Below are 13,419 nucleotides of genomic sequence, written 5' to 3' on the forward strand. Positions count from 1 at the left end.
AAAAAACTTGGCATTATACTAGATTTCCTTTGACCAGAAGTTGGCCACTTGGTGTCGCTGTGAGAATATCTTCCATTGTGCATGTGGCATGGCTCAGGTTTGCTCTTCTCCATACTCGCATATCATGGACTCCACTTTGTAGCCCCATTTCTTAAGATCGTCTCTGCATCTTGTGGTACCATAGTGCAGCCTGTTCAGTGCTTTCCAAGTTGCCGAGACTTCTATGTGCCCAAGGGGGAGTTTTTCATCCGGTATCAGCCATGGATTGAGGTTCCAGGTTTTAACCTGCCACTTTTGGACTCTCGCTTGCTGAGGAGTTCCTGCGAGTATCTCTGTATATCTTAGAAAGCTGTTTCTTGATTTAAGTCACTGCCTTGGTCCTTTCATTATTGGCTGTTACTTCCCGACGGATGTCAGGTGGTGCAATACTGGCTAAACAGTATAATTTCTCCAGCGGTGTAGGGCGTAGACATCCTGTGAAAATGTGGCATGTCTCATTAAGAGCCACATACACTGTTTTAATGTGGTGAGATGTATTCCACACTAGGCATGCGTATTCAGCAGCAGAGTAGCAAAGCACAAGGGCAGATGTCTTCACTGTATCTGGTTCTGATCCCCAGGTTGTACATTATGATAGATAGTTAATAATATATTGTGGTTGTCTAATATCATGTTCTCCTTCCAAACTCTACATTTTGTAGACTCTCCCAGAGGCATTTAAGTGTGATTACTCCAAAGTATTGAATTTCTACTGTAAATCAAAACTGAATATTTCTAAAACACCTTTTATTTTAAAGTGGGGAGAAATCAATAAGGCTTGTGAGGCACTACTGCCACCTTCAGACAAATCAGAAATGTTTCATAGAAACATTGTCATTCTGCTGCTTCTCCATAAACGTAAACCTCCCTATTGATATAAAAATGCTTTAAAGTTCAACAAATTGATAAAGTATTTGGGATCAGTATCAAAAATTTTAGATAGCACTGCTCAAATTGTTAGAGTGAGGCAAGCTGTTTACAGTGCCCTGGCAGATCTGCGTTGTTGGTGTGATCACATGCTAAATACCTTATCAATATTTTAATTATGTAAGTGTGTGAGAGGCAGAGTGGTGGTGGAACCAAGTTTAATCAGATTGGAATTGTGCTGGTTGGCTAGCCCTCCTGTTAGGAAGAAGAGAGGGCAGCTGATGCTGATGCTGGAAGAGAGGCTATGGCAGCTGGATGTAGGAAAATAGAAATATGTGTGATGCATGTGCACAGCACTAACTTAAGTCAGTTAGTGGCTGATTTCCTCTTATAAGAACAGTGAAACAGGTTGGTTCAGTTTCTGTGTTAGAAACAAGGGGCTGTACTCATGTCCGGGTTTTCTGAAAGATTGTTTCTCTCATATGAACCTGCTCATGTCTTGAGCTCTTGGGAGATCCTTCTTTCTGTCCCACCACCTAAATAGCTACATCTGGTTTGAACACAGGCAAAAGCTTTCTCAATGACTGATTCCAGGCTCTAGAGTTTCTTTCTTATAAAGCAGTGGTTCCCAATCTGTGGTCCGTAGACCACCAGTGGTCTCCAAGATCTAAAATATGGTCCATGGCCTCACCATTACTACACTGTTGCAACGAAAATGACTGGTCTCATGAAACCCTCTTATAGTGCCAAGGCAACAGGGATGTCGGGAGGGGAGAGGCTGGCTACCCACACAAGGTACAACAACAAGCCTTCTGACTGTTGCTTCTCCTCCTCCTCCCTCCCCCTGAGCGGAGCCATTCCATGTGGCACCTAGAAGCGGTGGCACCTTGGTGTCTTTTTAAGCCTATTCCTGGGGTTATTTGGTGTGCAGATTCAGAAAATTGCATTGGACAGACCACAGCAGTTCTAGATTATTAAATATGGTTTTCTCTGGGCGAGTAGATGGTGACTACTGGGTGGCATATGTTCTGTATCAGAAACTAGAGCTGATGTGGTCTATCCAATGCAATTTTCTGAATCAGCACCCCAAATAACCAAACCAAATCTAAAGTTGACCAAAAACTGATTCCTAACCCTTTTGGTACTAATGTTGGAGAGTGGTCCCTGGTCAAAAAAAAAGATTGGGAACCACTGCTATAAAGGTTAGACTAGAACCACCTTGTTATCTTTTCTTAGTCCTTGTTTCAGCTGGTCTTTGAGTAATGATTGCTCAGAGGAAAAGAACCTGTTATGGGCTATTTCTTTTTAAGTCTTAAAAATTATCAGGAAGTGTTCCGTGCATTTCATGTGTTATTAAATCAATTTTAAAAACAATCACCAACACCCAATAAATATAGAATTCATTGCCTTTTCTGCTCACATAAGAATAGGCACAGACTCCATTTTCATCTGGAGCTCTCTAGATAATTTTTAACTGCAAATCCTAGTTAGCATAATCAAAGGTGAAGGCTTAGGGGGTGTCACACCCCAGAACAGGGCCACCGTTTCCTACTTCTGCATTAGAGCTACATAGATTATTCATTTCAAGGGACTGGTTTGGGCAAAGATGGACAGAGGAGGAGGGGAGAAATAGTGATGTGCTGCCAAAAGGGGAAAAGAGAAGATAGAGAGAGGGGAGATGCTTTTACACTGTTGGCAGACATTGAGTTGAATCTTGATTCTTCATCTGTCTTAGAAAGCTTGTCTTAAAGGACTTTGGAGTAACAACTTCAACAGTCAAATCCTGGCAGGACAGATAATAGATTAGACATTTAGAATTCAAAGTAAGTGACCTCACTAGCTGCTTCAACAAGCCTTCCATGCATCTCATTAACCTTAGCAACAAAACCAATAAACTAGCCATATACTGCTGTCATTATCAGAGATGGAACCATTGAGCAGGTTGGATTGAGTAGCCTGCATCCTCTCTTTTGTGAGAGAAAGAAGAACTGGGATTCCAGAAGTTGTTCTCTCAATGGCATACGTGCTTTGGCAATACTTTGAAATGTTGATGATTCCAAGTATACAGTCACTGATACAAGAAAGGGAAAGCATGAACAATTTTTTTGGAACTGATCTTGAATGTTTTTGGCTCTTAGGTCTGGCTGGTTTTGCTCGACTTTGCCCAGGAGACCAGTATGAAGTGAGTAGCTTTGTTGGGGTTTTTTTGAAAGTTGTTTTCTGTCATGTTCAAAGCTTTCTACGTTGTATTTTCCCCTGTTCCCATATCCTGTACAGCAAGAAAGGTCTCACTATTCTCTATTTATGGATGAATGCACACTGAGCCTTTCCCACGTAAAGACTATGAGATTGGTCCCATGGAGCTGATTGATGTCTAGCAAGATAACAACAGATCTTTCTTTAGCTTTGTTCTAGAAGGGTGTCAGCATGTATCTTAATATTTTGTTTTCTTGGCATAGCTTTTCTTCCTCTTATGGCTCCCAAATCCAGTGAGGACAGGCTGACTAGAACAGATCAAATAGAACAGGTCATGTCAGCCAATTTTAATTTATTTTCCTGAAGACAAGAGCTGTAACTTTATCAACCACTATAATGTCTGAACTATACAATGTGCAATATATTTTTCCTTTGCTGGCCAATATGTGAGTCTGTCTTCATGTTGTGTAGTATGACACAAGATGAAGCTATTTACATTCAGATTTTGCTAACTTCCATATTATCCCTTATAAACATCTCCTAGCTTTCTCTTCTTTCTAATACTGTGGAAATCCAGAAACATATATATTCAAGGTTTTTTTCCCCCTTGGAAAGAATGTGGAAGATAAAGTTTGTATTACTTTTTAAAAGAAGCCCAACAGGAAAACTCTTAGCAGTGGTTCATTAACATTCATAGCCACTGCTATCACACAGTGGATTATTATTTATTCAGCCAAAGAAAGGGAGAGAATGTGTGGAAAAGGAAGAAGTAAGGCAAATATATGAGCAGTGAGAACACAGCTTTTCCCTACAGATTTTCATGCGATATGGACGTCAGAGATGGAAATTGAAAGGCAAAATAGAAGTCAATGGCAAGCAAAGCTGGGATGGAGAAGAAATGATCTTCTTTCCTCTGATCGTTGGCCTAATCTCCATTAAGGTATTAGTGCAATGTTCTTCAGTTCAAGTAAACATAACTGTAGTCTTAGTCTAGACATCATAATTAGTACCATTCAGAATTCCATGATCGCTTGGATGTATGCAAATCTGTAATGTTTATATGTGCCATTGTATCATATTTAGAGTCCTATGTCTGGTGGTACCACTTTTTATTGTGTTATATGTACTTTTTGGTCACTATAGAGCAGTGGTTCTTAACCTGTGGGTCCCTAGATGTTTTGGTCTTCAACTCCCAGAAATCCTAACAGCTGGTAAACTGGCTGGGATTTCTGGGAATTGTAAGCCAAAACACCTGGGGACCCACAGGTTGAGAACCATTGCTATAGAGCTATCCAGTTTGAATTTCCTGGACTTTCTCGCAAATCAGGTCCATGGCCACAAGAAATATGCGGCATTCAAGATGTTATTGGGCTGTGACTTCCATTGTTCCTCAGTGTTAGTTAAGCTAGCTAGGACAAATGGGAGATGCAAGCCCACAACATCTGAAGCGTCATACATTCCTCATCAACATGAGGTTCAATCTACTTGTCCACGTTATGAACAGAAGGCACATGTATCCTAGAAAAATCTCTGGTGTAGAACAAAAATCTAGGTCTGCCTCTCATGCTGCTCAAGAGGTTCTCCCAAGTATGAAAGGAGCTTTTGACTACAGTAGAGTCTCACTTATCCAACACTCGCTTATCCAACGTTCTGGATTATCCAACGCATTTTTGTAGACAATGTTTTCAATATATCATGATATTTTGGTGCTAAATTCGTAAATACAGTAATTACTACATAGCATTACTGCGTATTGAACTACTTTTTCTGTCAAATTTGTTGTAAACATGATGTTTTGGTGCTTAATTTGTAAAATCATAATCTAATTTGATGTTTAATGGGTTTTTTCTTAATCTCTCCTTATTATCCAACATATTTGCTTATCCAACGTTCTGCCGGCCCGTTTATGTTGGATAAGTGAGACTCTACTGTATGTACAAACGGCTGCAAGGAGTAGGAGAAACCATGGATATTGTCCCTCTGTCTCTTTTCTCTGACATGAGTGGAACTCAGCACTACTCTAAGTACAGCCCCTTATTTCTGAGTCACAAGGCATATGAAGAGCCTCACTCCAAACCCTGGGAGTTATAATAGAGTTACATTGTTCCGTATCTTTAAAATGCCCTCCAAATGTTTTTGGACTCTTAGCCACCCCATTCACCACTGCTCTCATTTATTCACTGCACAATGGTATATTTCTTCACTAAGTGCACTTTCATTTATCAGAATCTGTAGCTCTCATTTTTGCACATTTGCATGTGAATGCTACATAATATAGGTTTAGGGTAATTACATCAGAGTAGTTGGATATGGGCAATGACACAAGTGGCACACTACTTCTAACATTTCAATGACTGTTTCTCTCTACAGTTTTGGATTAATGCTTCTACAGAAAACGTATAAAGACATAGGTGGTAACTTTGCCCATTGTGGAGAAACAGCCAACATAAGTGATTCTTTGTGCCACACTTAGTCTTACACCATTTTATATCTCATATTCTAAACTGGAAGAATGATAGCTTGACTCATTTTTTAGACCAGACTAAAAGTTTTTTAAAAGTGGTGCCATATCTGTATTTAAAACTACCAAGGTGGTAATTGCAGGCTTCTCTCATGTCATATGGGGAGCTAGAGCTGACGGGAGCTCACCCCGCTCCCCGGATTCGAACCGCCGACCTTTCTGTCAGCAGTCTTGCTGGCACAAGGGTTTAACCCATTGCGCTACCGGGGCAATTTCCAGTTTGAGTGGAAGAGTTATTTTTGCTTGTATCTGATGTTAGAGAGATGACTGAGAGATCTCGTTCTTGGGCCAGAGAAATATCCCCTTTAGAATGGAGGTTCTCATATAATTGTATATGAGTATAAATTCATTGTACATGTATGTGCCTGTAAGTCTCCTGACAAGTTATAGTGTTCTCATAGATTTAATAGGGTTTGGTGTGAAAGAAAAAAATAAAATACAGCCATATGCTTACCAAAATCAGAGATGAAGAAAAAGAATTAGAGAATATCAAGACAGATAAAAAAAATACAACAAGAACTGGCCAAATTACAACAGCAATAAGATTTCATAGGGCCTTCTTAGGCAAGAACTAATCAGAGGTGGTTCTGCCAGTTTCTTACCAATTTAAATCTCCAATGAAGTCAGATACTATGTAGCAGGACTATTGAGCGAAAAAGCAAAATCTGTGGTTCTACAGGACTAATGACTTGTTAATGAATAATTATTTTCTTCCTAATTATTAACACACTCTCCTTTTTGAAGGTCACAGAATTGAAAGGTCTTGCTACTCACATTCTGGTGGGAAGCGTGACCTGTGAAACAAAAGACTTGTTTGCTGCTCAGCCTCAAGTTGTAGCTGTGGATATCAATGACCTTGGCACAATAAAGCTGAATCTGGAAATCACTTGGCAGTAAGTAAAGCTGACTTCATGGTCTGTCAACATCATTTCAAATCAAATGGGTACCAATTCATGTACTTTGCCGACTCCAGTAAGAAGATTAAAGAAAGAACTGATCTAAATAGGAACAGTGAACAGTGACAGCAGACAAAAGATTACACACACACACTGCCATCCCCACCCCACACACCATAGACTCTCAGTTAACCGGCACCCATAGAGATTGGTAGCTGCATGTAGTCTCTGGTTGCTTGAGAGTTAATATTAAAATAGGCCTAAAATAGGCCTATTAGGCTATACTCCATACTATACCATACCATAAACTCTGTATTGATTTGATATTAATATTGAAAGACAGTAATTAAATTTTAAAAAGACAAATAAAAACCATCTTCATGTTATTTTAACTTTTACTTAAACTACTATTTCTTTGACTTTTTGGCAACTGCTTGAGTTTCAGTTAACTGAGAGTCTACTGTATGTGTAGTTTTGTTGCTCAAAACTAATACCTATTCCTGTAGCAAAAGAAATAAGCAAAATTTCAACTAAGGTGAAGATATTTTACTCCCACTTTCTGCTTTGTTCCCTCAATTCCTAAGAATGCAGCTGATTTTTAAAATTGCCCATTCATGCTTCATAGGGAGAAAATGATCTGCCCAAAATAGGTTAGTCAACGCTATAGGCTCTCTCTTGCGAATGTTGCATTTAATGTAAACTCTGTTATTTAGCACGCCACATGATTGGTGAAATCATCTAGTAATCTCAATAGCTCAATGTGCAACATATAGAAAACTAAAGGTCAAACTACAGATTATGCTCAGTATGTAGTCTGGAAGTTCTTGTGTGCTTTTCATTGAGTCAGAAATGAGCATGAGGGCCAATTTGAAGCAGGACAGCAGCATAAAGGACGTGGAAATATAAACTTTTCCTCTCTGGTCATGCTTCCTACAAAGTCACTGCCACTCCACACAGCTTGAGGGCGGGAGACTTTTCACTCATTTTGATGGTTGAATGGTAGGAGGCATTGCTGCTGAAAGAGGGTGATTTTTCCCCTGCATGCTTTTCTCTGCAGGCATGGGCAAACTTTAGCCCTCCAGGTGTTTTTTACTTCAATTCCCACAGTTCCTAACAGCCGGTAAGCTGGCTGGGATTTCTGGGAGTTGAAGCCCAAAACACCTAGAGGGCCGAAGTTTGCCCATGCCTGCTCTAAGGCTTTTTTGTGCTAACAATACAGCAACCCTTTTTTGTTGCTGTGTTTTACATAGTTGCCAAGAATAATCAGTTTTCAGTAGAGCAGACCATTTTTGGATATCAACATCTATGGATGCTCAGGTCTCATTGCAGTATATACAATGGCATAATGGTGTCCCTCATACAAAATGGCAAAACCAAGGCTTGCTTTTCTTCATTTTCTAAAATATATTAAAGCCATGGATGATTGAATCTATGGATGCTGGATGCGGAAAGCTGACTTTGTACATATTCATTTACTGCAATGATTTCCAGTCTCCTTTAGGTTTATAGTATATAATCATAGTCAATGTTGCAAAAAAACGTTCTCCTTATGTCAAGGCATTTAACCTAACCCAAAGAGGAGGCATGCAGGACATGGAAGTCAGCCATTGTACTGTAGATTACTATTTTGCTCCACTGTCTTCTTGATGACTACCAGATTGGATGAGAAGATCCACAATATGATGGTCAGGCTCAGGATACTTGATTGTCTCTAAATCATACATCTTTGGAGGTAACTAGCTTTTATGGAAAGCCCATTTTCTCTGGCATTAGCAGACCAAATGCAGTAAACACTTTGTCCTTCCTCAACAGCAAACTAGTAGGTTGTAGTTATTCTAGATCAGTGGTTCTCAACCAGTGGGCTCCCAGGTGTTTTGGCCTACAACTCCCAGAAATCCCAGCCAGTTTACCAGCTGTTAGGTTTTCTGGGAGTTGAAGGCCAAAACCTCTGGGGAGCCACAGGTTGAGAACCACTGTTCTAAATTAATTAAGGAGTTCAAGTGAGAGGTTATGAATGTATTAGAATTCAAAGAAGATACAGATACTGATGTGGAACTGAAAAATATGGATTTTTTAAGACATATATTGTATGCACATTAGAAGCACTGAAATGTAGAAAATCAGACACTCTCTGTGTTAGATTTTAGGGATGCACAAGCTGACAGGACAGGGGGGAGAAGGGGGGCCTGTTATCTATACATTCCAGTGTGAATTGGTTCCTAGCACAGCTTAATGGAAGAGCTGACTTCTCCCCCTTCCTTTTGACAAGGCAAAAGTAGGCCTCTTGATGGATTTCTCATGGTGTCTGTGATTTACTACACGCTTTTAAGAGTGCTTAGATAGGAAAATGCTAATTGTGCATATTTATGCCCATGTAAGTAAGCATGTGAAGTGACGTACTAATGACAAGATGTATGTAAAAGCATGTTCTTTGTCTGAAAATGTATAAAAGGCAAGTCCACACCTTGATCGTCTCTCTGGAAAGCTTTTGGAAGAGATTCCACTTCCAGGGACTCAGCTGAAATAATAAACCGGACTTTTTGGCCTCTCAAAAGGATCTCTATTTGCGTTCTCTCCCTCTTCATCTATAACAATACTATGCTCTAATAACCTACAAATTAAAAGAAAACAAATGTTTCTTGTAAAAGCAACTCATTCTAATGAGAGGTATATTTTTTACAGCCCATTTGATGTTGAAGATGTGACTCCATCCACAGTGAACACAAGTAAAGCATCTGCTCTCCAAAGAAGGATGTCCATGTACAGTCAAGGTACTCCAGAAACGCCAACATTCAAGGATCGCTCTTTCTTTGTAAGTTACATCCCCTCCTCTAATATTTACTTTGTGAAAATCTTGGGATGTGGTGACTGGTATGTTCAGGCTATTTGCAATGGATGTTTATGTGCTTTGAAAACTTTACTTGTAACTATGCATCTTAATCATTACTTTTAAAATGTAATTTCCCCATTTGCTATGAAAATAGTTCCTAATTGATTCTCCCTGATTAATTAGTTTGCAAATAACGTGTATATTTTATCTTGTATTTTTAATTTACTTATTTACTGCATTTTTACCCTGCCCTTCCCACCCCAAAGGGGACTCAGAGCGTCTTACAAGTAGGCAATCGTTAGATGCCACACAAACATACAAACATACAAAGAAATACATTAAAACCAAAAAGTTAAAAACATAATTAACACAACATTAAATCAATTATTAAAACCACGCAATCCAAGTTTATAGTCTGTTCCAATTGTCATTGCACTTTTTCGTAAACACTTATTGCACTGAAAGTTATTGTTGGAAAGCTTGATCCCACATCCATGTTTTCAGCTTCTTTCTGGAGGACAGGAGGGGGGGGGAGCTGATCTGATTTCACTGGGTAGGGAGTTCCACAGCCTAGGGGCCACCACTGAGAAGGCCCTATCTCCCATCACCACCAGTCGTGCCTGCAAAGGTGGCAAGGCCGAGAGCAGGGCCTTCACAGAAGATCTTAACGTCCAAGATGGTTCATAGAAAGAGATACATCCAGAACCATTTAGGGCTTTATAGGTTAAGCCAGCACTTTGAATTGTGCTTGGTAGCAGACAATCAATATAATTTTTAAAATATCTTCTATGTGGTTGATACATCTGAGTACCTAAAAATACTGAGTACAGAAAGGACTATCCCATTAAAATGCTAATAGATAGAAATTCATATATTTAATCATATAAACTGAGGGTGGACAATTTGCAACCCTCCAGATGCTGTTGTACTGCCATCAGCACTACCTAGCTCAGCCAATGATGACGGGTGATGATTTTGATGTCCACAGGTTGCTTGTTTCTTTTGTTTCCTTCTGTTTGATAAAGCATCTTTTGGGGTCAATCTACTTCCCTTCATGGACCTGCAGCATGGTTTGGTCCTCAAGAGTCCTAATATCCCAAACTCCCTTTTATCTCTCTACTATCCAGTCACATTTAAAAGTTGGTGTAGTCAACTAATTGCCCCCTTTTTGCCTTAACTGTTGAAGAAATGGCGTCATCCTCCACAAGACAAGCTCCAGTTTTCCATTTTAGATGCTCTTCAGGACACTTTTTTTGACAAGCTGCGTCGCAGTCGCTCCTTTAGTGACCTACCATCCCTCAGATTAAGGCCTAGAGCAGGGCTAGAAAACTATGTGAGTTTTTGGTTCTCTTTGTGATAAGCAATCTCATTGCATTTCTCAAGCATTCCTTTATTTCCATGCATGCCCTGAATCTGGTACTTCCCGTTGAGATATATTTAGTTGGCTGACTGCATGTTGTGGAATTGCTGTGATGTCTAGTTTGCTGACCACACATTGAAGAAATTGCAGTAGGCTTAATTTGGCATTATTGGTAGCCATAATAAAACTTCCATGAACAAATGCTTTCAACAGCAAATAAAAATCTTTTTGAAAATTTTTTCTAAATACTACTTCAATATGAAGTGATGTTATGTAAATATGTTACAGGTGATCTGTATCAATGGAGAAATTAAGAGTCTCAGAATAGATCTGTCTATAGAATGTCAGGATGCTAATAAATTATATACAAACTAAAATTAAATTTCACACTTAAACCCCACACATTGCAGTGGGATTCAACATTGCTCATTTTTTTCATGATGTTTTGGTTAAAACTCTAAATATATGTCTTAAAGATGCTGAGAAAAAAATAGGCAGAAGACCTTTTAACACCTACCTCATATATTTATCAAGGTCACATTATATGATCACTCTCTAATGCGCACTCAGTTCCTTACAATTATCTTTCAGTAGATAAAACCTGGTCAGCAAAATATTAAGACTTTTCCCTACTCTGATTTGTGCATGGTGTTAAATGAATATGCAGTGAACACTTACAGAACTTTAGTTCAAATTTAGCACAACCTTCCCTGACTTTGTGTCCTCTGATATATTGGAATACAAAACATTTAGAGGCCACCAGATTGAGGAAGTCAAATTTAGAGCTTGCCATTATTGATTTTTGATCACTTCTGGACTTTCCTGTTTGTTGTGTTCTTTAGTAACTTTTTAACTAACACTTACCTTTTTATTTCTTTTTTAAAATAGCACAGTAAGGGTAGTTTTTCACAGTTCTATAAGGAATTGCCTTTGAAGAAGTTAACAAACTCTTTATTCCATTTTCTATTAGTAGCTACTGAAAAAATATAATCAGTCTTATACATCAACTACTTTGTTAAATATATTTAACTAAGTGACCGCTCCTGGCCCAACTTGACTTGCTGGCCTGACTGAGACATCATTCATCTGTGCTACAAATGTCTCAGCATGACTATGTAGTTGACTTCTGCTGGAAGGTGACCATAGAATCACAGTGGTGGACCTATAGATTCTTGGAGAAGTATTATCTCAAAAAATCTCTAGGTCTTCCAACCTAGCCAGTGGAAGTTGACCATAGGAGTTCACCCTGGAGAACCTAGAGATTCCTGGAGAGAACGTACATGTTGAGGAATTGCTGTGATGTCTAGTTTGCTGAGCACAAATTGAAGAAATTGTGACAATATAGATATCATGAAAATACAACAGTTATATATTAGTAAATATAGGTAACTATTCCTTATATTTAAGTAAGCAGCCTAATGCAGAATACTGGCCAATATTATTTTCTAGTGCTGTGTGGGAAGGTCCCGTGCTTTCTATCTTTTAACAGGTTTTTGAAAATTATATTTGCAGTCAAATTTAGCTGATGATGTCTTTGGAGCAACAGAAAATGAGAAAAGGCCACTGTCTTACAGCTTCAGTGACATCCCCAATGGAGACTGCACTTTGTCGTCCACTTCAGTAGGCTCTTCTACTGCCATAGATAATTCTAATCCTGAAATTACTGTCACACCCCCAGAACACAATGCTCAAAAGTTATCCAAAACTCACATTATGGACAATATCAGTACAAGCTCATCTGTAGACTCTACACCTGAATCCAAAGACTTAAAATCACAAGAGCATTTTCTAGCTGATGATGAAAAGAAGTCTTCAAGTATAGATTCTGAAGTTTGCCAAAAGTCTCCGCATTCAAGGAGCAGCACCCTGTTCTTAGATAATAACGCCCCAGTGTCACTTCTTCAGGAAACAGATGAGTTATCAGAGCTGAAGCCAGTGGAACTGGATACCTTTGAAGGCAACATTACCAAGCAGCTGGTTAAAAGACTTAATTCAGGAGAAGTCCCAATGACACCTGAGAAGCTGCGTTGTGAAGGATCCATAAGTGGCGAATCCGAAGGCTATAAATCCTGTGTAGATGGAAGCCTAGAAGAAGCATTTCAGGGACTTATTCTTGCACTGGAGCCTCATAAAGATCAATTCAAAGAATTCCAAGATTTGGACCAAGAAATAACACACCTTGATGAAATCCTAAAAGTAAGTTCAGCTCAGGTAAAAAAACCAAAAAAACCTTAAATGTGTATAATAATAACATTTGTTGTTGTTGCTTTTCTATACTATTTTTTATTTGCCGAGATCCTAAAACTCCATCAAACAACACAATACTTTGATAAAAATAAAAGAATACAACATGTGGAAGAGTTTTTAAAAGCCTCAAGCCTCATATCTGAATTTGCTAATTGTTGGGGAAGACTGTGTCTGGCTCTGTTATATAGACAGAGCTAGCATGATATAGTAGTTTGAGGGCTGGACTACAAATCTGTACTAATTTGGAATCTAACTTTCCCTAACCAAGTATCTCATTTCTTTTACATCTGCAACTTTCCTTTGCTTTTTTCCAAAAAAGCTGATATGCTTATTATTTTAAAAAATAAATACAAAGCTACAAATTATTTTATCCTGTGGTACGAAGCACAGTCTGCATCCTTCCAGGAGCTAAATTCCTTGTTAAATTAGAACAATAATGATCTAAATTCCGCTGCTTAGTTTA

At 38.8% G+C, this 13,419-nt stretch overlaps 1 protein-coding gene across 7 annotated transcripts in view; it reads left to right on the plus strand.

The window, feature by feature from the left end:
- Window positions 1-13,419, plus strand: part of ripor2 (RHO family interacting cell polarization regulator 2) — a 151,771-nt gene that overhangs the window by 121,059 nt on the left and 17,293 nt on the right. For 5 of the 7 annotated variants that reach the window (XM_062980638.1, XM_062980640.1, XM_062980641.1 and 2 more), the window contains exons 9-13: window positions 3,045-3,088; window positions 3,917-4,042; window positions 6,368-6,516; window positions 9,202-9,331; window positions 12,222-12,905. In XM_062980638.1, the coding sequence (XP_062836708.1) occupies window positions 3,045-3,088; window positions 3,917-4,042; window positions 6,368-6,516; window positions 9,202-9,331; window positions 12,222-12,905 (1,133 nt within the window). Of the gene's footprint in view, window positions 1-3,044; window positions 3,089-3,916; window positions 4,043-6,367; window positions 6,517-9,201; window positions 9,332-10,535; window positions 10,683-12,221; window positions 12,906-13,419 lie in introns of all 7 variants that reach the window. The other 2 variants (XM_062980643.1, XM_062980642.1) reach the window with 2 other exon arrangements.

The sequence above is a fragment of the Anolis carolinensis genome, chromosome 4 (assembly GCF_035594765.1).
Source record: "Anolis carolinensis isolate JA03-04 chromosome 4, rAnoCar3.1.pri, whole genome shotgun sequence".
NCBI lineage: Eukaryota > Metazoa > Chordata > Lepidosauria > Squamata > Dactyloidae > Anolis > Anolis carolinensis.